Source organism: Ailuropoda melanoleuca, chromosome 8, assembly GCF_002007445.2.
Source record: "Ailuropoda melanoleuca isolate Jingjing chromosome 8, ASM200744v2, whole genome shotgun sequence".
In the NCBI taxonomy this organism is placed as follows: Eukaryota; Metazoa; Chordata; class Mammalia; order Carnivora; family Ursidae; genus Ailuropoda; species Ailuropoda melanoleuca.
This window is the reverse complement of record NC_048225.1, coordinates 101,946,996-101,972,567: the sequence shown is the minus strand read 5'-3', so window position 1 is coordinate 101,972,567 and position 25,572 is coordinate 101,946,996. Positions and strand designations below refer to the sequence as shown.

The following is a 25,572-nucleotide window of genomic DNA, read 5'->3' as shown; positions in this document are numbered from 1 at the left end:
TCTCCTGGCATGGGAAGAAAGGGCCCAGCCCGCGGAAGTCACCAGAATTAAAGGGAGCACAAGGGGATCCGGTTGCCTTGGGTAAGTGGGTCAGGAGACAAAGCCACAAACCATCCCTGTGGCCCAAAAGGGAGTCAGCTTCCAGGGTTCCCACCGGGGCTGGCTCACAGCCCAGCCAACCTCGCCCCTGGGTCCTCCAGACCTTAGGCCAGCAGCAAAGCACTGCCCCGCCCTTGGACAACCCTGTGACTGGCCCAAGCTGGGAAGCAGAGCTCAGTGGACTGCTTGTCTGAATGGGAGATGGAGCCTGGGCCTCAGCAATGTTGAAGACCCTCTTTCCTTTGGCATCTAGACAGACAGGACAGACCCTCAAATCCCTATCCTGCCTGGGCCCCAAAAGGCACTGCCCTGCCTCGGGTGCAGGGGACAGATGCAGGGGAGGCGCAGGAGACCCAGTTTGAAAAAACAGAAGCTGGATGAATAGAGCTCAGACCATTTTTTAAGGGATTTTTTTCCCTGTCAAATTTGAACCCTAGGTTCCTTCCCCTGCAGATGACTGTACACATGGACACATACACACTTGTGTCCTGCCTCCTAGCCCTGATATGACTGACCCTGGCCCTCTGCTGGCCCGAATCACTACCACCTTTCATTGTTGTGCCTGAATTCCATTGAGCCGCCTCGAGCCTGTTTGTGTGGACCTATCATCTGTGGTCTCTGGAGGCCTTGTCTAGGCCTCTGCTGAGCCCCCAGTCCTAACCCCCAGATTCAACAAGCTCAGAGGAGGGAGAACTGTCCAATGTGCTTGCTGATCCCCTCTCCTCAGACTTGCCCCAAGGCTGGCTTGCACGCCTTCCCCTGGCCCCTGACCCCCAACTCACATTTCCTCTAGTTTCTGACACCTGTGCAGGCTGGGCAGCTCCTCGATTTGATTATGAGACAATTCCCTGGGGAAGAGAGGGAGAGACAGACCAGGTGAGGGTGAAGCTGGGAACCAGGAGAAGCCATTTTGGCCAGGACATGCCTTCCTGTCAAGCAGCCGTGGGCTAGGAGGACCCTGCTGGGATGTGGCTGTTGACACCTCCCGACAATGAGACTTCTCTTCCCTTCCCCCTGCTGGGTCCCATTCCTCACCGCAGCACCTGGGTGGAGCGGATGTGGCATTTTTCCAGCAGGGCTGCCTCAACCACAGGAGGGCCTGGGGGACCCTGGGAGGGTCCTAGGGGAAGGCGGACAGGAAGTGAGAGGGGCACGGGCAGGAGAAAAGGAGCAGAGGGTGCAGGGGCTCTGAGATGGCCAGCAGGGACCATATCATGCCTTACTGGGCAACCTGGTCAACGCCAACCCAAGTAAACGTCACCTGTAGTCCCCATGCACAGAGCCCCAGGGAGAATAAGCTGGGGCCCGTAGGGATCATCTGGCCCAGCTCCTTCATTAGCAGATGACACTGAGACACAGAGAAGGGACAGAACCTGCCAAGGACACACTGCCAGTCAGTCGCAAGGCTGGGTCCGGAGCCCATGTCTCCAGACACCCAGTCTAGCGCTATTGTGTGTGCAATGTCTCACAGGTCAGTCTCCCCATCCTGAGCTGTGGGCTTGGGTCCGTGTGGAGGAGCCTCAGATTCCAGCTGGATTCAGGAGGGAGAAGAAAACTCCCCTTGACTTCACAGGCCACTTAACTACCTCCATGGTCCAGAAGAGGTTAATATTCTTCTCACTAGATAAATAAGGTCACTGACTGAGCACCTGTTATGTGCTAGTGCTGTGTGCTGGACGTACATTTTTTTCAACACTTACACATTTATCCACATTCTGCTGATGAGGCATTGAAGCCCTGAGACGTCCAAATTCATACAGCTGGTAAGTGGCAAAGCTGAGCCTCAAACCCTGGTCTGACTCCAAAGGCCATTGTCCTTTTGCCCCCAAGAGAGGACAGCCCAGTCCCTCCCGGACAGGTTCTCAGCAGAAGCCCAACTTGCCCACTCTCCAAAAGGAGAGGAAACCCAGTGGGACAGAAGCAGGAAGGGCCCCTGCCAGCCCATGGGAGCAAGGGCCCAATGCCAAGACTGCAGAATGCTCGTGAGCCACTCACAGGGCACGGAGCCTGGGTAGCTGTTGGCACATCCCTGGTGGGAGCAGCCGGATGCCTGCGCGGGTCAGGGTCCTGTGGAGAGAGCAGAGACAGAGCTGGGACCAGGCCCAGGGCCCTGCCATCCCTGGCCACCCGTGTCCAGCTCCAGGCCCGATACTGACCGGGGAGCATAGAGCTGACAGAAGAGGAGTGGCAGGAGGCACAGGACAGGGGTGAGGCTGCAGGGAGAGAAAGGAGCAGGCCTGGCATCTGAGCACAAAGCTCCCCTGGAGGTGGGTGGGGGTGGGCAACAGACAGAGAGAGACATAGCCCAGGGGCTCTCTGCCTGGCAGACATTTCCTGCCTGCCCAGCCTACCCCACCCACCCATCGTGTCCCCACCCATTGTCTCATAGTGGTCTCCAGCAACACGGGGTATGTAGGACAGGAACTGGAATCTTGTCTGCCCTCCTCTGAGAGGGGGTATAGCCATGGGCAGGGAGGAGATTGGAAAAACGAAACAAAACAAGCCCAGTGGAGCCATGGGAACCATGCGTGGAGTCTGCTCCCTGTGCCCCGGGGAAGGGGGAAGGGGTGGGAAAGAAGGGAAGGACCCGGGGCTGGGACAGAGAGGGCTGTGGGGGCAGGTTTGGCTGGGGACAGGGTGTCCCAAGAAAGACCCAAGGCCAAGGTCATTCTTGGGGAACTATTACTCCCTCATGGAAAATTTTCCGGATGCCAGCAAATCTAGGGGAAGACAACAGAGGCACAGAGGAGAGACAGTTCCTGTCTCAGCCATGCCATGAATGAGCTGTGTGACGTGGGGCAGGCCGGTTGGCTTCCTAACACTGACTCTGGGTGTCTGCTGGATTGTTCCATTCATCCTCTTAAAAGTGTTGAGGGCCTACTGTGCTCTGACACCCCTCCCCCTCTCTACAGGCTATAATAATAGAACATATGAGAAAGTCCTTGTTGGAATCACGCTTCAGAAAGGCAAAGGAGATGTGTTTCGACAGCCCTTCTCCCCCTGTCACAGGTCCTCAGCACACTCATGGCCTGGGGTTAGGAACTCTGAAATCATGCCCGAAAAATCCAAGCGCAGCCTCCTCACCCCCAAACCCTCTGCCACCCCAGCCTCGCCTGCAGCTGTGCCACAGCAGGAGGTGGCCATGGGCCCCCGGGGCTGAGCCGGGTGACCTCTGCGCCAGGCTGCAGCCAGCAGCCACAGCAGGCCAGATAAGGGGCAAGCAAAGGATCTGGGCAGGCCCCCAGGGATGGGCGGACAGAACAGTCCCTGGGGGGGAGCAGGCGCACAGAGGACCGGGAAGCCGAGTGTAGCCACTCACAGGATCTCCAGGCTGGTGGTCCCTTTGAGATCTGGGAACTCCTGGATGTCCGTGGCACCATTCAGGGATCTGGAAACAGAAGGGTGGGGTCAGAGCATCTCGATATCTGGGCTTCCCCCCATCACTGATCTCCCCTTGAGAGTCTCTATCTTTTGCGGAAATGTCATCCTCCCCCCAACCTCAAAAAACCCCAGCTACTCAGGCCCCGTAGGGGCAGAGCCTGGCTCAGCAGGGTCCAAACCTCCATTTCCTTAAGTTGGCCCAGCCCCCTAGAGCCCCAACGACAGAACCCCCAAACTAGCATCTGGGCCCCAACATGCAAAACACAACAAAAGAACAAACGAAAAAAATACAGGCCAGGGACATGGGAACAGCCTCTGTCTAAAAGGCTCCAGCGTGGGCACTTCTGAAAAAGTTCTTGGCTGCAGGAGTTTGCTTATTAGAGTCTGAGATGGGGTCTCCCCCAGATCGCCATCTGCTAAAGCTTTATCACAACCTCCCCACTAGCTCTCTCTTAGACCACTTTAGACTTGATGGCTTTTCCCCTGCCTGCCATCCCCTACTGGTGAGGACAGGGACCCAACAGGAGCAGGGCAAAAACGGGTCCTGCCAGACCACAAGGAGGCAGTGTAGGGTCCAGAAAGGAGCCTCTTAGATCTGGAGTCGAGGGTCCCAGCTCAAGGCAGAGCAAAGCCCCGGAGCCTCAGGATCCATCTACAAAATGTGCTACCCCCACCGCCTCACACGGTTAGAGTGATAATGAAATGTGATCATGGACATGAAGGGGAAGTATGTGCTTGAAGACATTAGATATGTTCCTGGGATGCCATTTGTGGCATATAATCCGTGGAAGATGTTTGAAGAAGTGGGACTTGGGCTAGAATGAAAGAGTGAGAGAAAGGAAACAAGGGAACACCGTAGGCCCGAAGCAATAACGGTGCAGCAAAGGGCCGAGGGATCCATGCTCCAAGGCCCCTGCAGAACCAGGCCCTTATCCAAGTCACTGGTTCCTTCGGCAAGTATTTATGGAACAGCTCCCTGGAGCAGGACCCTGAAGAGGCCAGATAAAACTCCTGGGATCTGGAGAAGCGCCCTCTCTCACTCATTTGGGATCTGGGAAGAAGCCCCAGGGGGCCGAAGGGAGGCTGTTCAGTGCAGCCAGAGCTGGGAATAGGCCTGAGCCGAGCAGAGGCTGCAGCCCCGAAGCCCAGGCCTTGCAGTGGGGGCTATGCCTGCAGGTGTGAGACCTGCAGGAGGCAGGGGGCAGCGGGAAGGAGTGAGGCCTGGGGGGAGGCCCAACTTACAGTGTGTGCAGTTTAGGCAGGTACTGGAATGCTGACCTTCCCACAAACTGGATCGGGTTATCATAAAAATGTCTGGAAGAAAAAGACCCAAACAACAAATTTAGTTATTTGGTCCTTTGAGCTGGGACCCAGGCCAATCTCTGCCTTGTCCTCTTACCCATGAGCCCGGGAACAGCACCTAGGGGAAGGTACCCCCTCCCTGAGTCCTGCCTCCCCAGCCCCCCCCCAAACGCGGCTCCATACCAAGAGACAGGAGAAGTGAGCACTCACATTGTCTGCAGCAGAGGGTTCCCCATGAAGGCCTTTTCTGGGATGGCCTTGATGTTGTTGTTATGGAACCCCCTGGAAGACAACATCACGAGTCAGTGAGGACTTGGAGAGAGGTGTGGAGAGGGAGAGATGGAATTCCATGAAGCTTCCGGAAAGCTGACTAGAAAGGCCATAAGACCAAAGAGACGTCAGCCCGGGGTTGCCAGGTTCACCTCCTGCCCAGGACGTGTCTGCATCATTCCGTAACACACCCATCCTTTTCTCAGACTCTTGTGAAAGGAGTGAGACGTGGAGCCTCAGGATGCAGGGGGGCAGGGCTGAGAGATGTCCCCCAGATGGAGGCTGGCTTGGCCTCCAGGCCTGGAGACTAGGGAATCTAGAAGGGCAGTGGCAGGAGGGGGAGACACAGCGGCTGCTGAGGGACTGGGTGGCCGCATGTGGAAGTGAGGACGGAGGAAGCTGCTCAGTGTCCAGGGCTCTGGAAGCCGGGAATGATAAGCTTGGTTAGTTGGGGCGAACACTGGAAGATAAAAGTTGGACTGAGAAGCACATGATCCAGGTTGAGCAGGACCCTCCCAGCTACCCTCTTTTTCACTGGAGATTTCTAGTGTCTCCTCATGCCTTCCTTGCCTCCATCCTCCCCTTATTATTGCCACCTTCACGCTCTCCCCACAGGTCCCCCCAGACACCCCAGCCCATGCCACCGCCTAGGCCGCTCTCCCCATTCTTTCATTCCTTTGTTAATTCGCTCATTACATGTTTTTGGACTCCTCCTTTGTGTCTAATGCTGAGCTAAGCTCTGGGAGATTTAGAAGTTTAGAGGCCTTGCCCTCAAGTGGCTTTCTCTCAATAGACGTAGAGACATAGAGACAGACAGACACACACACCCCTATACTCGTTGGTGACTCGTTAGCAGTAGAGGACTTCAGATGGTTTCTCATTCCGACCCTTCCCCCCCCGGTTGGTCAGTTGCTCCGTATGTGCTACACACCAGGCATCCATACTGCCCGACTTCTGGCGGGGGTGACGGTGTCAGGGAGTTGGTCCTGCAGGTTTCAGGTGGTAGCTTGAGTAAAGATGCTAGGCTGCCTGAAAGTGTGGGGCTCTGCTCAGAAATGTCAGGCTCCCTTAATCTGGTCCCACTTTACTAACAATAGATCTGCTACTGTTCGCGGAGAGCCTCTCCTCCAGTAAGGCTGGTCTCTCTTGTGGTCATATCTCTGCCCATTCAACTTCCAATCCCTACCTCTCTACGCTTCTTCTGTCTGAAACGCCTCCCCTCCTCCCCCACCATGGCCACCTAAATCCCATGCACCCTGTAAGGCTAATTAATCTCTGATGTATTCATCCACAATGTTCTTTCCATGTCACTCTGGATTCCCAGTCATTTTGGCTACTACTGTACAATTAGGGCTGGAATTATACGCCGACCCTAAGCTGCTCTGCCCAGGTCCCTGACAGGCCTAAATCATCCTCAGGGACAGCCCAGGACTACTGACTCCTTGCCGGTGTTTAGTAGCAAGCATAGTGCTTGGCACAGTCAGTGCTAAAACAGAATACAAAGAAGTGATGTCCGTGGAGAACCACATCCAGCTTCTCATCTCCTCCTTGGAGTCAGGTGCTGAGGAGGGACCCTGTTAACCAGCCCCCAGCTCCTCTCCTCATCCATCTCTGGATGCACCCCAACCAAGGCAGGGGCAGTGCCAGGCCCAGCCTACCAGGAGGGGGCATGTGCCATGTGTCTCTCTGGGCTGGAAGGGCCCACAGCCATTTCTGCTGATGACACACCGCTCGGAAATGCTCCATGCCAAACTAATGAGGTCTGTGATTACTCAGACCCGCGCTGGGGGCCGGGGAGGGCACGTAGCCCCAGTTTTTACAAGGACCATGGGAGCTGAGGCTGTGAGGGAGGCCCAGGGCCAGCGGCCGCAGCCCCTGCCCTTGGGAGAAGAGAGAAGGGGACACCCCCAGAAATGAGCAGAGGAGCTTACAGTTCCTGCAGTCTGCCCAGCGTCCGGATGGCGACAGGGAACTCCTGCAGCTCATTATAATTCAGGTCTCTGGAATGGAGAGCAGAGCCGTCATTAGAAGGGTGGCTTAATGGGGCATGTCAGGGCCCCTGAGAAACACAAACTTGGCTCTGGGATTGGCTGGAGAGATGAGTTTTCCAATTTGTCAGATCCAGCTGTCAGTGCCTGGAAACACATTTTTGGAATGTTCTTATTCCATTCCTACTCCACAAATCCTCCGGCTTGAAGGCTTCCTGGCAGCAGAACTGTTTTGAGGAGACCCATGAGGGATATGGATACCTGGAACTGACTCCTTCAGGAATAGTCCCCACTGGCTGAGGAAAATACCTCAAGCCTTTGGACACATCAGTGGGTGGGGAAGGGACGGAAGAGAGAATGAGGACATCTTTACCACCTTGTCAAGAGCACTTGGGATTCTAGAAGGTTCCGTCAGGTGACTACTTTGGCTAGCTGTGGCCTCTGCCGTCTATCAGAAAGATCAGTGCTTCTTATCTTTGGGTGGTGGGCAGAACGGCTAATTTTTATTTTTTCTTACACTTTTCTTCATGATTTTTTTTTTTTTTACAATGAACATGTGTCACACGTACAATCAGCAAACAATGGAGGCAATTTTAAAAAGTAGTAGCAACTAAGGGCACCTGGGTGGCTCACTCAGTGAAGCGTCTGCCTTCAGCTCAGGTCATGGTCCCAGGGTCCTGGGATTGAGCCCCGCATGGGGCTCCCTGCTCAGCGGGGAGTCTGCTTCTCTCTCCCGCTGCTCCTCCTCCCACTCGTGCTTTCTCTCTCTCTTCTCTCAAATAAATACATAAAATCCCAAAAGAAAAAGTAGTAGCAGCCGAAGTTGGAAAGGAAGCAGAGAAACATGCATCCTAATACATGATTAGCAGGAGTTTAAACGTGCATAATCTTTTAGACATAATTCAGCACTATCTTTTCAGATTAAAAGATTCATACTCAGTCACCCCAAGTCCAGGGATTTGTCGTACAGAAAAGTCCAGCCCTGGGTGTAAAGGTATATGGATGCGGATGCTCCCCACAGTGTTGTTTAGGCGGCCCGGGCCAGACTGCTGGCCCACAGGTGATCACAGCTTTGCTCCTTCCATCCTCTTAAGGGGTCTTCTGTGTTTGTGCCCTTGTTGCAACGACAGGGGAACGGGAGAGGAGAAATGCACAAGACCAAGAGCCAATCGGATTTTCATTAGAGAAGATTTGGAACCACCTGTGACAAAGGAGCTCCAAAGGCAGGGGAGGCCCTGCTGAAAGAGAGGGGTGCTTGCGTTGTGGGGAAGACAGTACGAGGTGATTGGGGAGTAGGGAGTAAGAGCCACGGAAGACTTTGCCGAGTTCTGCTCTATGCTATGTGCCAGGATTCCCTCCCTACCACCGCTATGAGAGACTTCAGAAGAGATAATCAACCTTCAATATTTTTTAAAATTTACTTTTTTAAAGATTTTTATTTTCAAGTAATCTCTACACCCAGGGTGGGGCTCGAACTCGCAACCCTGAGATCAGGAGTTGCACGTTCCACCGACTGAGCCAGCCAGGTGCCCCTCAACCTTCACTATTTTATTTATATTTTTTTATTTATATTTTTTTAACCTTCAAGATTTTAAAGTTGACTTTTGTTTCCCTCAGTGGCCAATGAGTTAGCCCCAGGTGGAAATGTGCCTGACTGTGTGGGGGTTGCCTTGGTGTCTCCAGATTCCTGTGGCTGAAGTCTGTGGTACAGTCCAGGTACAGTGTCCCTCTTGACCCCCCAGGATGACCCCAGGCCAACTTCTCTCCACCTTTTCAAGCCATCCCTGCCCTGACTACTTTCAGGAGAGGACTATCCAATGCCAGGGCAGGGGACCACGCCAAGGCCCTTTAATCACAGAGTGACTTGGCAGGTTTTGTGGGTAAATACTACTGTTAACACAGAGATAATGACAGGTTCCCCTACATGACAGGGGTCATTACACTTAATAGGCCACAGGTAGAGCCAGAAACCCGGCCCAAGGGCCAGAAGAGCAGTGACAACCGTCTGGCAGCCAGTGAGCCGGATAATTGCACCCCCCCCAACACACACTAATTACCCGATTACACTCAGACTCCCGTGGTGATCTTGGGTAATTACAGCATAAACCCTCCTGCTCTGCTCTGCTCCATTCCTTCATGAATCCTACACCTTTCCCTCCAATGACTCAAAACTTGATCCACTCAGATGGACTCTTACTCGTCTTAGATTTTAGGAAGGATTCACCCTCACATCTCAGTGTCTCCAAATCAGGGATTCCCCTTTTAACTTTGCTCAGCCCATTCAGGAATTCTTTACCGTCACGCAAGGAGGACTGGATGAGTAACAGAAGAGCACCTTCCCTTAAAGCCTTCATATCGCGGTGTTATCGTCAAAGCAAAGAACCGCACTGGCCTGACCTCAGAGCTGTAGCTCGCTGTTCCATCTGCCTGGAACACTGCAGATGTTTGCACGGCTCATTCCCTCACTTCATTCAGGCCTCTGCCCAAATAACACCTCATCAGAGAGGACTCTTCTGATCGCTCTATTTAATATAATACAGCCCATCACTTGTGTTCCCTTACCCTGCGTGGTAGATTAAAAGTGGTCACAGGTCTTCTCATTTCGCAGTACAGAAGTGTATCAGATCAACAGCCTATATGCCTTAAACTTACACCAATATTTCAAGGATAGCTCAATAAAGCAGGAGACGAAAACATGGCCACAAGTCCTTTGTGGCTTCTCCAATCAAGAAGTGGCCTCTAGGGGCGCCTGGGTGGCTCAGTCGTTAAGCGTCTGCCTTCTGCTCAGGGCGTGATCCCGGCGTTATGGGATCGAGGCCCGCATTAGGCTCCTCTGCTATGAGCCTGCTTCTTCCTCTCCCACTCCCCCTGCTTATGTTCCCTCTCTCGCTGGCTGTCTCTCTCTCTGTCAAATAAGTAAATAAAATCTTAAAAAAAAAAAAATGAAGTGGCCTCTACACCCCCGCTCCTGAGACTGGGCTGGCGCTGGCTTGTGACTGGCGCTGACCAACACAATGAGGCAGAGGTGACATGGTGTGAGCCGCTCTTAAGTCACGAGAGGACTCACAGCCTGTGCCCTCCTTTGGAACATTCCCACCACCACACAAGGAAGCCCAGGCTAATCCCCTGTGGTGGAGCCATGTGGAGGGGACCGGCCAACGGCCAGCACCAAGGCCCCACTCACAGACATGTGAATGATGCTTCTTAGAGCCTCTGGCTGTTGTTGAACCTCTGGCTGACTGCAACCTCATGAGTGAGCCCANACTCCTGAGACTGGGCTGGCTTGTGACTGGCGCTGACCAACACAATGAGGCAGAGGTGACATGGTGTGAGCCGCGCTTAAGTCACGAGAGGACTCACAGCCTGTGCCCTCCTTTGGAACATTCCCACCACCACACAAGGAAGCCCGGGCTAATCCCCTGTGGAGGAGCCATGTGGAGGGGACCGGCCAACGGCCAGCACCAAGGCCCCACTCACAGACACGTGAATGATGCTTCTTAGAGCCTCTGGCTGTTGTTGAACCTCTGGCTGACTGCAACCTCATGAGTGAGCCCAGGGGAAGGCTCCAGCAGAAAAGTTCCCCAGCAAGCCCAGCCAATCCACAGATGCATGAGAAATCATACATGACTGTTTCAGACCACTATGTTTTGGGCTGATCTCTTATGTAGCAAATAGATAACAAGAGGCACTGCTTTCCATTTTCAAGGAACTTTCATTCTTGGGAAGAAAATAAACACATACATGTCAGATATCAATATGTTCTATGAGAAAAAGTTTCATCTTCTAACCACCAAAAATACTGGCACAGAACAGTAGCTCAACAAATATTTGTTGAATGAATGCATGAAAAGGTCTAGATAAATTGATTAATGACAAGCATTAATGGACTCTGAAGAGGATCTAGGATATTTGGCAGAACATCCTTAAGATTTTGAGGCAGATGTCAGAGAAGGCACTAGATAACCTTGAGGGGCACTGTGAGGCTTGCCCGGGGCCCCAGAGACCAGGGGACGGGAAGTGACTTTGCTATCACCAAGCCCTTCTACAGTTCACCGGACTCATGTCCAAGCAGCCGAACTGAGTAGTTCCAGCCTTCCTTGGCGGTTTCTGGACAGGAATTCTGCCAGGAATGGCCTAACAGACAGTGGGAAAAGACACACAGTAAAAAGCATGTGAGCTAAAAGGCCATTTTTTGGGAGTAGAGAAATGTGGAGAATAAAAACTGTGCAAATGTCAAAAGAAATACTGCAAACTACACACTAGGACATCTACACACACTCGACGACCTGGGTAGCTGGCAAAGCCCTGCTTCATATGGTGCTGTGTAGATATAATCTCTGGCTCTAACGGTCCAGGGAACATGTCTTTGCAACTCCCTCTGCCCCTCTTGGATTCAATTCAGTGCAACGGATGTTTGTTGCCTGCTCAAAATGTGTAGAGAATTCTGCTGGGGAAAGGGGAAGGTAAAGAGATGGATGAGAAACAGTCCAGTTGGGATAAATGCACAAGACAATCAGATGAGTGGCCTCGGCATAATATGGCAGGTGCTGGACCTTCAGAGATCGCACGGAGTTGGGAAGAGCAGGAGGGCTTCGTGGAGATGTGGCATTTGAACCGGTCTTGACAGCAGGGTAGGACTTCAATATGTAGAGAAAAGGAAAGGACAGGTGGCTCAAGCAGAGAGAGAAATGGTTTACAGGAAGTATGTGCCGTGGAGTTTGGAGGACATGTGGCATAGTTTCGTTGAGCAAAGGGCAGTATTTGGAGGTGAGACTGGAGGGGTCTCCCTGGACTGTTGTATACTCTCCTGACTGGAGTCTCTGCCTCCAAGTCATCCCCAGGATAACCTTGGTTGAGTGCTGATTATGGGCCAGGCGCTAAGTGCTGTGCCTGAGTGATCTCTTAATCCTCAGGTCAGCCTAAGAGGCGGATACCACTATTATACCCATTTTACAGTTGAGGAAAGTAAGACACAGAGATGCTAAATAAGTTGCCCAATCACACCCAGTTATTAAACGGCTGTGCCAGAGACCACTGTCTGCCCACTGAAATCCACCCTCTCCTTTCTCTACAGTCGCGCAGCGCAATACCATAGCCACCAGCCACGTGTAGCTGTTTCAATGTAAATTAATTACAAGTCAGTAAAATTCAAAGCTCAGCTCTCAGTGTCACTAGTGACACTTCAAGTGCTCAAAATATCATGGAGAAAGCAGCTACCATATTGGAAGCCCAGGATTTAGAACGTTACCATCATCACAGAAAGTTCTGTTGGACAGCACCATCCTAGAGTAACGGGAGGAAGAGCCAGGAATGCGGCCAAAGTGTTTTCCAGCCTCCTTTGTGGTAGGTGTCCTCTCCCATGGAAGGTGGGCAGGAGCGATCTGTCCTACATTTAGTGCAGGATTTTTACTTCTTAAAATTTTTTTCAAATTTTATTTTATTTAAATCCAGTTACTTAACATATAGTGTATTATTAGTTTCAGAGGTAGAGGTCACTGATTCATCAGTGGTCTATAACACCCAGTGCTTCTGCTCATCACCCAGTTACCCCATCCCCTGAGTTCTAGTGCAGGATTTTTAAATAGCCAGCCTGTCTCCTCCGTGGTCTACCCTTCCACGAGCTGGATGCCAAAGACAGGCTGTGGGGATGGCAAGATCCTAAGAAGCTTTGTCTCTGAGTCACCACATGGAGGAGGGCCACTTGCCAAGAAGAAACACCCGCTTTGGACTATTATACAATCCAGAAATAAACTTCTATTGTGTTTGAGCCGTTGTACATGTTTTGGCCTATTTGTCACACAACTTAGCTACCTTAACTAATTCAGCATCGCAGCCGGGATGTGAACCCTGGCAGTGTGAGTCCTCGGTCCACACTCTGAGCTGATACGTATCTGCCAGAAAGATCTTTTTAAAATGCCGGGCTGCCTGCGTCACTCTCCTGCTGAGAAATCTGAAAAGACCTCCTCATTACTCACAGAGCAAAGTTCAAATTTGTCAGTGGGCTCTGATGCTACATGTAACCAACCTTCAGCGCCATCTACCATCTCACCCCGCATGGTTTCCCGGCCTCATGTGTTGTCTCGTGTGTTTCCTTGTGTCCCTCATGCTCACAGGCTGGGATGCCCTTTCCCCCAGACTTACCTGTCGAAATCCCAGCCCCTTTTGAAGTCTGGCTCAAATATATCTTCCTTTGTGCACCCAACCCCATGCCTGCAGTCAGTATGAATCATTCACTCTCTTGGTGCTTTTCTGAAGTTTTCTCCAGAAACATGCTTAGCATTAGAGTGGAAATAATGGTGGTGGTGGTAATAATGATGATAATAATAATATTAATTACTATGGAACAGTTGCAATTCTGGGTTATCTACATTAATATATATATATATATAACACATATTAATTCATTTCACTCCTGTGGCAACCCTTTGAGGTAGATACGACTATCATCTTCATTTTGCATGTGAGAAACTGAGGCGCAGAGAGAGGCAATCTGAGCACAGAATGGAAGAGCTGGGACTGAAGCCCAGGCAGTTTGAGTCCAGAATGGGGTTATCTGTGTACGTAGCGTCTTCCCCATGAGACAGGAAGCATGTGGGTTCCCTTTTGGGTCTCCCGAAGCCCAGGCGCAGGGCCACATATGTGAATAGTCATTGTCAAGGATGACCATTTGAGCTACTGTCAAGGCCTGGAGATGGAGACTGCTTTGGCCTTTGTGGCTGGCCGCACTGGGGCAGTGTTTCAGCCCCTCGGGATTAGAAGCTATCATGCAGAGTCTTGGCACAAGCTCATTTGGTCTGGCTCCTCCATTGCAGGGTGGTGTAGGGTGCCCTAAACTTCAGCTGGAAAACTCATCCCTGGCTTTATAGTCCATTATCTTAAATAGCCCAGAATCAGCCAGAAGCCCAGGAAGAGTTCATTGTTCTGTATGCCACTCCCAGGAGCTGGGAACCCGTGGAGAAGGGCTGAGGTTAACGTTCCCAGCTCCCGCCAGGATTCAGTCCAGAGGCTGCAGCTATCTATGGCTAATAGTCCCCTTCCTCTGCTCAGCCACTTACAGGCAAATCCAATCAAAACGGATGGTAGACCCACACAGTCGGTAAAAGTAGCTAAACAGGTAAGCCAAGCCCCAAGCTCCTCAAGGACCCACATCCCCAGTTTTCTCCTTTCCATCTGGCTGTGCAGAAATGGCCAACTCCCGAGATCTCTGGGGAGCCTCACCATGGATTTAGAGCACAGAGATGGCAGGATTTAACAACCATCTTGTCTAGCCCCTTCTTTTTATTGGTAAGGAAAAGGAGGCTCCGAGAGAGGCAGTAAATCACTCCAATCCCACAGCCTGGATCTGAAATTAGGCCTGTTGGCTCTCGGTTTAACATGTTTTCTGTAGTCCACCCAGAGTTGTTTCCTACCCAGGCTTCAGGTAGCAGGGCTGAGAAAAAAGTTTTAGGGCGAGTGGGAAGGAGGATAAACGGAGGGGGAGGACCAGGCTTCCTCCCAGGGGAAGAAACTCCTGTGGCGGTCTCTTTGGGTGCTAACAAACATGTAAAAGCCAGTTTGTGATGAGGCTAGATCTCTATATGTGTATTACATGTTTTAGAGTAGAAACACCTTTGTCCTCTGTGTACCAACAGGATCACCTTGAACCAGTCACTAACTTTGCTCAGTCTGAGGGCGCCCATTACGTAAAGCTTCTCTGTGCACCTGATCCAGAGCCTGCACAAAGTAGATATTCAAATAATGCCAATTCGGGGCGCCTGGGTGGCTCAGTCAGTTAAGCATCTGCCTTCGGCTCAGGTCATGATCCCAGGGTCCTGGGATCCAGTCTCACATCGGGCTCTCTGCTCAGCCGGGAGCCCGCTTCTCCCTCTGCCTGCCTCTCCCCCTGCTTGTGCTCTCTCTCTGAAAACAAATAAAGAAAGGGGAAAAAAAATAATGCCAATTCTTTCCCCCTCTTCCTTTTACTAGACACGAGACAGCAGAACAGACACTTGAATTCATCATACACTGCAACAGCAGACACACAAGTGGGTCTATCTACTCTTCACAACAATAAAGGAGGATTAATATAATTAATTGGGCTCCCGCTTACACTTTTATTCTCAAGGCTAATATTTGTGTTTATTTTCAGATCACAGATAAGGGCACATGGAGGAATGTGGGTGAGCCTAGCTCCCCAGTGTGAAACACAAAACACAGACGTTCCTGACTATAAACTCTGAGCCATTTTTCTCTCAAAGGCCTGTAAACAAAGGCAGGCAACAAATACATGACTTAATTGCTCTTCCCGTATTGCAGACTGAGCCTTTATCTCTATCTGACTCCACATGCCTGGGGCAGATGACCGGGCAAGCCAGGAACCAACAAAGACTTTATGACTAACAGCATTGTTTTACCTTCTAAACAACCTACATAAAAGGCCACCCATTAATAAATGCAGCAATTAGTAAAATTGTCCTCAGTTTCTATTGAAAGACACAGACACGCCTTCCTCCTAACCTCCCTCCACCTACGCTTGGGTCCCTGCCAGAAAGAAAATTGAGAAAATACCCAAAGTGATAGCAGCCCCAGTTGTAATGAAAGTTGCCGACCTCTGACATGGCTACTACTTGCCTCCCTGCCCTCATGAAGCACCTGGGATCAGAGAAGCCCAGCCCTGGAAGGGAAGCATGGAACAGTGCAATCAGCTCCCACACGGGACTCCTCTCTGAAACTCCAGGCGGACGGGGATCCAGTTTCTGCCCGGACCAGGCAAATGGCAGGGCTTCCCGACGTCACCCTGCAGATTAAGGAACCTTCCTCACCCTGAGCTGGAGCACCACCTTTCCTTCCTCCCTCGGCCCATGTCCTGTCAGCTGGAAGAGCGTAAGGTATGCATGACTGTCTTCCAAAGACCATCATCATATTCCACCTAAGACTTCTCCCACATTCTTTGAAGGTATCGACAAGGTGTGTGGACATTTCATATTCTCACCACCCTCCCCAGAAAAGCCCTACTCACACTTAGGAATGGCACAATAGGGCCCCGTCCTCTCCATGTGGCAGACCCCAGGGCAGCACCTCCCTCACCTGAATGCCATGGGCCCGTTAATGCAGGGGACCTGAAGGCTTTGAGATTGCCCTGGTCCAAGCAGGGTGCAGCCTAAGGATTTGTCCTAGTGATTTCAACTCACTGGTCTAATGTCAGGGTATCGGGCTTCCACCACAGGGCTTATGGGAAGGGGACCTTGCCCCAAGCAAGGATAAGGGACCATCCCAGTGGGCTCAGCCCATGTTTGAGGCTTCAATTTCTCCATCTGTACTAGGAGAGATCTGGGCTGGAGACTTCACACCACACTAAGTATGGATGACCAGGGCTGGGTTGAATCCTAGAGACTGGATAGTGCACTGCCCTCACAGTTCTGGTGGAGAAACAGAAGCTCAGGGAGGAACAGGGACTAGGCAGGGGCCATAAATCCATCCATTTGTTAAACAGATATTTACTGAGCACCTTCCCTGTGCCAGGCACCATGTCAGGTGCTACAAAAACGCATGGAGTGGGGCGCCTGGGTGGCTCAGTCACTTAAGGGTTTGTCTTCAGCTCAGGTCATGATCCCAGGGTCCTGGGATCGAGTCCCACATTGGGCTCCCTGCTCTGCAGGGAGCCTGCTTCTCCCTCTCCCTCTGCCTGCCATTCCCCCTGCTTGTGCCTTCTGTGTGTGTGTGTCAAATAAATAAAATCTTTTAAAAAAGAACAAAACTCATGGAGAGATGGGAGAAAAACCAACAAATAACCTACATAAATAAATAAATAAAATCAATATCAGATTAGTGAGCGCCACAGAGAAAATTAAGTAGGAAAGGGAGATGGAGAGTAATAGGAAGTGTCACAAAATGGTGATCAGGGAGGACCTCACTAAAAAGGTGACATGTGGGCAAAGTCCTGAAGGAGGTGGAAAACTGTAGAAAGAACATTGCAGACAAAGGGAACAGTCGGTGCAAAGGTCCTGAGGTGGGAGCATATCCATCTGGTATATCCAAGGAAGCCACTGTGCCTGGAGTAGATCGAGGAAGGGGTGAGACCAGAGAGGTAGCAGGGTGTCACATCACCTGAGACCTTATGGAACTTGTAGGCTTCTTTCCAGAACTTTGTAGAACTTTGGCATCTTTCAGGAGTATGATGGGGAGCCACTGGAGGGTTTTGAATAGAAGAGTAACATGATATAATTTGTATTTTAAAAGAATCCCTCTGGCTGTTGTGTTGAAAACAGATCGTAGAATGACAAGGATGAAGGCAGAATGACCAGGTCAGAGAAGTGTGTTGGCTTGGGCCGGCACGGTAGCAGTCCAGGGGTAAGAAGTAGTCAGATCCTGGGGAACTAGGGAGATGAGGTCAGAATGCTGGCAACGGTACACGAGTAATAAGTTAAAAAGAAGTGAGGACTCCTGATCTAGAACCCTCTAGTCTCTGTGAGAGCAGGGGCTGCAATCTTCTTGTTCATAAATGTTTCCCTGGTGCTCAGAGTGATGGCCTGGCACATACTAGAAGCTCAATAAATATTTACGGAATGAGAAAATCCAAAGAAACAGAAAAGAGAGTGGTAATTATTGTTTCTTTTTTTTTTTTTAAGATTTATTTATTTGAGAGAAAGAGAGTAGGGGCAGGAGCAGAGGGAGAGAATCTCAAGCAGACTCCCCACTAAGCACAGAGCCCAAAGTAAAGCTCCATCTCAGGACCCTGAGATCATGACCTGAGCTGAAATCAAGAGTCAGACGCTTAACCGACTGAGCCTCCCAGGCGCCCCTGGTAATTATTGATTCTTACCAGCTCCTCCTTCCCACAGATAATAAGGACCAGACCTGAACTTCACTTCCTCCCCATGGTGTCTGCCAGAGAACCTGTTGCTAGGTGGCTCCCACGGGGTGTCACCAGTGCCCACCTCCCCACCCCACTCCCTTAACCTCCTGCCCTGCCCCCCTGCACCCACTGCAGTCCAGCTGCCCAGGGTGCCTGTGGGAGCAGTGGAAGTTGAGAGTAGAAGCTTTGGCCCCATTGCCAGTGACAAGAATGGTGACCTTGGCCACCCCAAACACCAGGGCGATGGGAAAGGGAATGTTGTACCGGGAAGAACTATTAATAACATGTCATGGTATTAGGACACAAGACAAACTCGCTGGGCAGCTCGATTTTCTGCCTGTGAGAAGTCATTAGTGGTTCTGCAGGGAAAGCCAGAAAAAAAGTTTTATATGGAACAATAAATTCCTCTATAAGCCGCAAAACCCCACAAATTTGCAGCTAATAAAGCCACAAATGTAAGATGATTAAGAACTGGAGAGGAAAGAGGTCCTCAGTTCTTACAGGGTTTGCCTGGAGAGGCAGTGTGGTCTGATGGGCCGAAGCTGTGCCAAAGGCAGAGAAAGTAAGGTTCAAGTCCTGGCTCTTAAAGAACTGGATGACCTTGAGTGAGTCAGCCACTCTCTGCCTCAGTTTCCCCACCTATAACACAAGGATGCACAATTCCTGCCTGGTTTTCCTCAACAAGTGGGTGTCGGGTGGGGTGGGGGTGGGGATAAGTGAGCTCTGAGTTGCAACAGCCTTTACAAAACTACTTTTGATTCTCTTACCTGCAGGGAATTACCAGTGGGATGATCACCACTTGCCTTAAGATTAGAAAGAAAATTGACAAGATCCATTTGAACCTCTGCCCCACCCACGCGCCTGCCCAGGAGGGCCCGGCCTCAGAGCGAGCTACAGTGGGCGGAACCGTAGCTCCCTCAAAAATATGTCCAAGTCCTCACCTCTGGAACCTGTGACTATGATCTTATTTGGAAAAAGGGCGTTTGTTGATGTAATTAAGGGTCTTGAGGTACGATGATCCTGGAGTAACAGGATGGCCCTAAATCCAGTGACAAGTGTCCTTGTAAGAGGAGACAAGGAGAAGGCCATGAGAGGACAGAGGCAGAGTCTGCAGGGACTGATGCGTCTATAAGCCAAGGAATGCCAAGCGTTGCCAGCAGTCACCAAAGGTGAGAGGGAGGCATGGAACAGATTCTGCCTCAAACCTCCAGAAGGAACCAACCCTGCCAGCACCTTGATTTTGGACTTCTGGCCTCTCCCAGAATTTGGTTTTTGCTTTTTTTTAAGCCACAAAATTTGCCGTGGTTTGTTATGGCAGCCACAGGAAACTACAAAGTAGCCATGCCCTGACTCCCTGGGAACTCCTATCCACCCTACAGAAGGGGATGAGTCACCCCATGGACTGCTGTGAAAGGACACCTCTGGGGGCACCTGGGTGGCTCAGTCATTAAGCGTCTGCCTTCGGCTCAGGGTGTGATCCCAGGGTCCTGAGACGAAGCTCCACAGGGGCTCCCTGCTCAGCGGGAAGCCTGCTTCTCCCTCTCCCATTCCCCCTGCTTATGTTCCCCCTCTCACTGTCTCTCTCTCTCTGTCAAATACATAAATAAATAAAATTAAAAAAAAAATAAAATAAAAAGAAAGGACACCTCTGGGCAATACTCTCCCTGCCACCTTAAGACACAACGTCAAAAGATGGAGGAGGAGGAAGAAGAGGAAGAGAAAGAGAGGGAAGGAGAAAGGAAGGAAGGAAGGAAGGAAGGAAGGAAGGAAGGAAGGAAGGAAAGAAGGAAGGAAGGAAGTTAGGAAACAAAGAAAGAAAAGTTATTTAATTAGTTAATTTGGGGGGTAGGCACATTGCTGTCTATCGAGCATTGAATGGGAGGACAAGAAAGAGAAAGCCAACATAAATTAAGCATTTACAGAGTTCCAGGCATGGTAAATAATGCTGTATGAATGGTAAAATATCATCCCCATTTTCTCTGATGGAAACTTAGGCTCTTGAGAGGTCAGATGACTTGCACCTGTCACATGCTGGTGGCAGAGCCGGGATCTGAAAACAGGAGTGCTAACCGCAGTCTAGTCCTTGAACGACTCTAGGATGTCCCTGAGCCCCGGAAGAGCCTCCAGCGGGAACCTGCTTGGTTCTTCTGTCCAGGCCAAAGGCTGATCATCAGGCCCAGGACTAAGAGGTGGCCAGATCCTCCAGGACCAAGTTAGAGCAAAATCTGTTGGTGTGGGTGGTTTCAATGACATGGAAACAGAAGAACACTTTGCAGCCACAGCTGCTGTTGGAAGTAAAAATTTTCAGCAGAAGCAGATCACTGGGGCATCTGGGAGCAGAGGAGGTTTACGTGGAATGCATGATCTTATATTATAAGGCAGAACTTTCTAAGTTCCTGCTTTGCCCTCCTCTCCTCCCAGACCTCAGTTGAATGCTGGTCCTGATTTATAAAGGGAGCTAGAGCCAGGAGGTTTCTGTTCCTCCTATGACCCGAAGTTCCCCTCCAAAGGGGGAAAGGTCCAGCCAGCACAGGAGCTCCAATGGGGTCTGATGTGCTCAATGAGCTTCTAACAGGGCCCAGATATCGTTGCCCAGGAACGAGGGGGGAGAGGCACTGTTGTCCCCACATCCATCATAGCCCTGCCCCTCTGAGTTCTACCTAAGATACAGACATGAAATTCCCAGATCTGGGGAGTGGGGCTGCCCCATGAGTTGTAATTGCAGTTGCTAGGCTGTATGTATGCATGAATTTAGCACAGATTTTATTGGCAGGTATAGCTGGGGATTCAAGGATCATGACCCAACAGCACCTGACTAGCATCCTGTGGCCTCTAACCACAGATTTCCAGGCATTGACCTAAGGACGCAAGGGCCTGGTTTCAGGTCCCTGGGACCTCCTGGGAGAACCTTCCCAGAATCATTCCTGGTCATGCTTTCTCTTATTTCTCAACCTGGGAAGTCCTGTAATTAATCTGACCTCACAGGAGCTAGGGTTACGTGGAGCAATGTATGAGGAGGCAAGAGGTTTGGATTCTAGTGGTTTACCATCACTTACAAACTACAGAAATCTGGGCAACTCATCCAAAATCTCTGGATTTGGTCTGATCTGGAAAGTGGAGGAAAAGGTATTTCAAGGGTTCAGGGCTGGCTCATCTCTGATTCTGAAATTCCCAACAGGGGTGGGACAGCCTCACTGTGGGAGCAGAAAGGAGCTAGGGGTGCAAGACAGAGTTTGTCCCGTCTGCCTCTGGCTGGGGTTTCTTAGCAAGGTCTGGAATGATGATGAAGACATCAGGAAAAATGGGAGCAAGGTCCCAGAGCCTCTCCCTGAGACCTTCTCATAGTGCAGCAAGGCTTGTGCCTGGGGCCTGTGAGTCCACATGCTTCGCTCTGCTCACCTAGACCCTGGGCCCTGCCCAGATCACTTGGATTAGCTGGGTTCTTTCAGAGTAAAAGAGAACATGGTGCATGCTCATCTCACTCACTCCTCATGCTCTGAGGAAGCCCACTGGGCAGACAGGGGAAGTGAGGCTCACAGAGGTGAGGCCCCTTGCCCTGGCAGACCCAGCTTGCAGAGGTGGAACCAGAGGTGGGACCCAGGCGGCCTGGCCTCCAGAGCAGAGGGCATAAGCGAGCCCGTGTTGCCATGGGTGTGTTTGCACCGGGTATCTGTGTGCTGCGCGGGGGTGTGAGGTGGGAGTGCCCACCGTAGGGTGAAAAGCATGGAGGGCCTGAGCCGCATGGGCGCGTGGCGCGTGCACTGCGCGCATGCTTCGCCTGCTCCGTGCGGTAGGTGATGGTTGCACGCATGCGCTGGCTTGTACCTGGCCCCTCCTCCCCAGGTGGAAGGGCGGGTGCCACTCTCCCTCAGAGAGGGGCCTCCAGACAGAGCCAAACCACAGCCTGGGCTAGGGGGGTTTGATCTTCCCCCTGCTGCGGAGATGAGAGAGGTCTAAGTGGCAGAGATTTACGGGGCCGGAGGGAGAAATACCCTTCCAGTGAAGACGCTCACATGAAAAGCTCCAAAGTAATAACCGAGGCTGCAAAGTGTGCCAATTATGCAACAATTAAAAGGTTTGACTATCTTTCCTTCTCCTTTTATTCTCCCAGCCACTCCTCCCCCTTTCCACATCTGGCTGCCCCTGCAGGCTCCCCCAGCAAATGCTGGGGGGGGGGGGAGAGGNAGAGGATAAAGAACACACTTTTCCCCTTTTTAATTGGAGATCAAAAGTTGGAAGACGAGCTTATCCCTCAAGGGCAGGGAGGGAAGGGGTGTTGTTGAGATTGAAGCCCTCAGAGGAGGGGATGGGGAAGAGAAAGGGGTGCAGGGCAGGTTCCTAACATGGATTCCCAGGCTCTGTATAACCGTACACACATCATCTCATTTAATCCACACGTCAACCCTGTGAGATCAGTGTGATTAGTGGTATTATACTGCCGATTAGAAAACTAAGACTCACGAAGGCAGATGCCTTGACCAAGGCCACACAGCTAGTAGAACTGGCATCACCCCAGGCTATCTGATGCTAATGGCCATAAACTTTGCTATAAGGCTTTCTCCTGTCTCTTAGCCTTCCTTGCCTTTCCCTTCTGGACAGTGGGTGCAGGCCCTGGGTTTTGTGTGATGGAGCCAAGCACTCTCATAGATGAAAGGTACAGTGGGCACTTAGCGGCAGGATTGCTCTGTAATTAAGCCAACACCAGCTGAGCCAAATGCCCTGCGCAGCAATCCAGTGGCTAATTGAGAAAGAATTAGGCAGTGTGCCCCAAAAGTGAAGAAATAGCTGCTAGGTGGCTTTTTAGAGGTGCCAACCCACACCCAGTACACGTGCCCCCTCCCCACTGGATTTCCCAGCAGAACAGCCCCCACACTCCAGGGAAGATAACACTGGGCTCCTTCCCACTCTGCTGATGCCCAGCAGCTCCAAACCTCCCCCCAACTCTTGTATCTCCTGAGGGAGGGTGGCGTCGGGGCCATGGACCTTAAGAGGACAATGGCCATTCCTTACATCTGAGATCCCCCAAGCACCTAGCACATAGAAGATTTGCATAATTCACATTCAACTTAGATGACTGAGGAGAGCAGGGCACTAAGCTAGGAGCTTTCACGGATATTTTCTCAGTTAACACATCCCAGATCTGCTCTGTCCCTAATTGAGGGAGTAACTCTGGAAGCGCCATGCCACTTCCCTGGACCTCAGTTGGCTAATGTGTCGATGGAGCAGGCTAGAGTGTCCAGCTTTAACTGGCCAGCTGTCTGTGATGTCCAGAGAAGAGAAACACACAGCCCAAGTCACGCTCAGTGGTGGGGAGAGGTTCCAACTTTCCTGACTCCAGGCTGGGGCACATCCTCCCACACCCCACTCCCGGGCACTCAGTCAGCGGCGGGGTGAGGACACGGGGAGAGCTAGACCCAGCTCTGCCATGTCTCCTGCTTTGGGCCAAGCTCAAGAGAGCAGCCGGGCTCCTGGGTCTCCCGCCCACAGGAAAGAGGAACGGAGCGTTGGTCTCGGGCCCCCCCATTCCCTTCCCCTCCACAACCACAAACGCAGACAGCCCAGGCCTTGTGGGCTAGACCTGCCAAATGGTTTTCCCCAAACCATTGCCTCCTCCGGCCACATCTTGTCTCCCAGCATTTTCTCACAGGCTGCTTTGGATTCTTGAAAATCCCTCACCTTGGGAGCTCAGGTGTGTGTCTGGGTGTCGGGTGGGGAGGGAGGAGGTGAAGGAGGGGAGGCAAAAGGCACTGTGACCATGGCCCTGACACCGTGAGCCCTGCCCCAACCTTAGTGACTCATTCACGGTGACCAGGGGTGTCCCTCTCTCCCCAGCGCTGGTGGCCTGCACCAGGTGGCTGTGGCAGCCAGCTCCCTTGTGGGAACTGCGGGACCCCGGCTGGCATGGCAAGCAAACTCAGAGAGCCCAGCCAGTTGTTTGTTCAAATGGGGCCCACTCAGCCCACTCTGTGGGGGCTGGCAGGACTCCAGAGGAAATGATGGGAGGGCTTGGGTGCATTCTGACCTTAACTGAATTCCAGGATGATGATGTGTGAATAATATGGCTTTTTGAGAGTCAACAACTTGGGTGCTTTTTATAGTCAGGCCAGAGTGCTGAATGGGCCATCTCCCCATTAATCATTTGGCTAGTTAGATCAACTGGCAAACGGTACCGGCATGACTCCATGGTATTACCCTCCCTTCTGTCAGCAGCCATCCTTAAACAGATGTCAAAACTGCCATCAAGTCAGCCCCAGCCCCACCCCCAAGCCTTCTATCCCCAAGCTCAATATCCTCATTCTTCTGGCTCTCCTATCTAAAATGTGCATTATTTCGGTGGTCTCCGCTGGCAGGGATCCTAGATTCCCCCTCTCTGGGCTGTGCTGAACTCCCAGAGGGCACATTCCACCCACCTGAAGGAGGAAGGAATGCATTCAGAGTGACATCCTAGAGAGAATGCCAGGGAGGGCCACGTGGGTGACAGGCCTGGAGCCAGAGCCCAGCATCCCAGTCCTGCCAGCTTCTCCCTCCACCAGCCTCCCCTCCTGCCACTGGGTGTCCAGGCTTTCCTCACCAGGACAGGGCCCCACCACAATCCCAGCACTCACAGCGTCTCCAGATTGTGCAGCCCGTCGAAGCTGTGGGTCCCCAGATGCTGGATGTGGTTGTTATGAAGATGCCTGTGTGGGAAGGAAAGGCACGTCAGAATGGGTGCCCACAGCATCAGGCCTGGGGCCCGGGCGTTGGGGGGGGGGTAGAAAGCAGACGGTGGCTTAAGTTGGAAGGTGGAGGCAGAAGCATGAGCAGACTGACCCCAGTGGTCCTGCCCTTTGTCTCCAGGGACGAAATGATTGGTCAAGACTGACTTCTGAAGTTACAATCTCCAAGGCTGGATCCACCATGGGCTATACAGTTTTAACTTCCTATTGAAGGAAAATGCGAGAGGAGTGCCCAAGGCCAAGGCTAAGGCAGGCTCCCACTAAGCTCTTGGAGAGAGGCCTGATGTCAGGGGGCTCCAGTCTGAGGCTTCTTCTATAGTCCTGCTCCCCAGTACCCAGCCCGCCTGACTCAGTGGCCAGACGCGCTTATGGGAGCCAACAGCAAACCGCTGTAGACAACATATAATTAAAGGCTAAGCTTTCTGTTATAGCTGGAGAGAGCTGTAGACAGGCTCCGAGATGGGAGACTAGTGAGACCAGAGGAGTCAGGGAAGGCTTTACAGAGGTGGTGATCCAGAGCCGAACCTTGAAGGGTAGGTGATCCAGACAAGCAGAGGGAAGGGCGTTCCAGGCAGAGGTAACGGGGGGAAAAGGAGGGAGGTGGGAATGAACATGTGCGTCTGTGCTGGATGGTGAAGGACCTGCCAGAGCGCATGTAGCTTGGGGAGAGTTAGGAGATTTCCAAGGTAAACAAGTGGCAGAATGTTCTCCTCTCAAATCCTAATGAAATATGCAAAAATAGCAAAAACAAGAGACCCCTGCCTTCAGCCCAAATATTACAAGTAGCAACAAAGTAAGGACAGAGACATAACCCAATGTAAATAAACTGTACCAACCACTGACCGAGGAAAAGCTCTGGAACTCCTAACAGCCCCACTTTCTCCAGGAACTGAACTGGCAAGAAAACAAAATCCTGAGAATTTCCTCTAAAACCCCAAATCTTAAGAGAAGCAGCTCTGTGGATAAGGTTTATTTCCCCTCC

The 25,572-nt window shown here is 51.7% G+C and overlaps 1 protein-coding gene across 1 annotated transcript in view; it reads right to left on the bottom strand.

The window, feature by feature from the left end:
• LGR6 (leucine rich repeat containing G protein-coupled receptor 6) overlaps positions 1-25,572 on the bottom strand; it is a gene marked incomplete at its 5' end in the record, with an annotated part of 122,182 nt that overhangs the window by 14,680 nt on the left and 81,930 nt on the right. Inside the window, 7 exons of the mRNA XM_034667659.1 lie at positions 882-947; positions 2,095-2,166; positions 3,419-3,487; positions 4,723-4,794; positions 4,993-5,064; positions 6,984-7,052; positions 24,480-24,551. Of these exons, the coding sequence (XP_034523550.1) occupies positions 882-947; positions 2,095-2,166; positions 3,419-3,487; positions 4,723-4,794; positions 4,993-5,064; positions 6,984-7,052; positions 24,480-24,551 (492 nt within the window). The remainder of the gene's footprint in view (positions 1-881; positions 948-2,094; positions 2,167-3,418; positions 3,488-4,722; positions 4,795-4,992; positions 5,065-6,983; positions 7,053-24,479; positions 24,552-25,572) is intronic.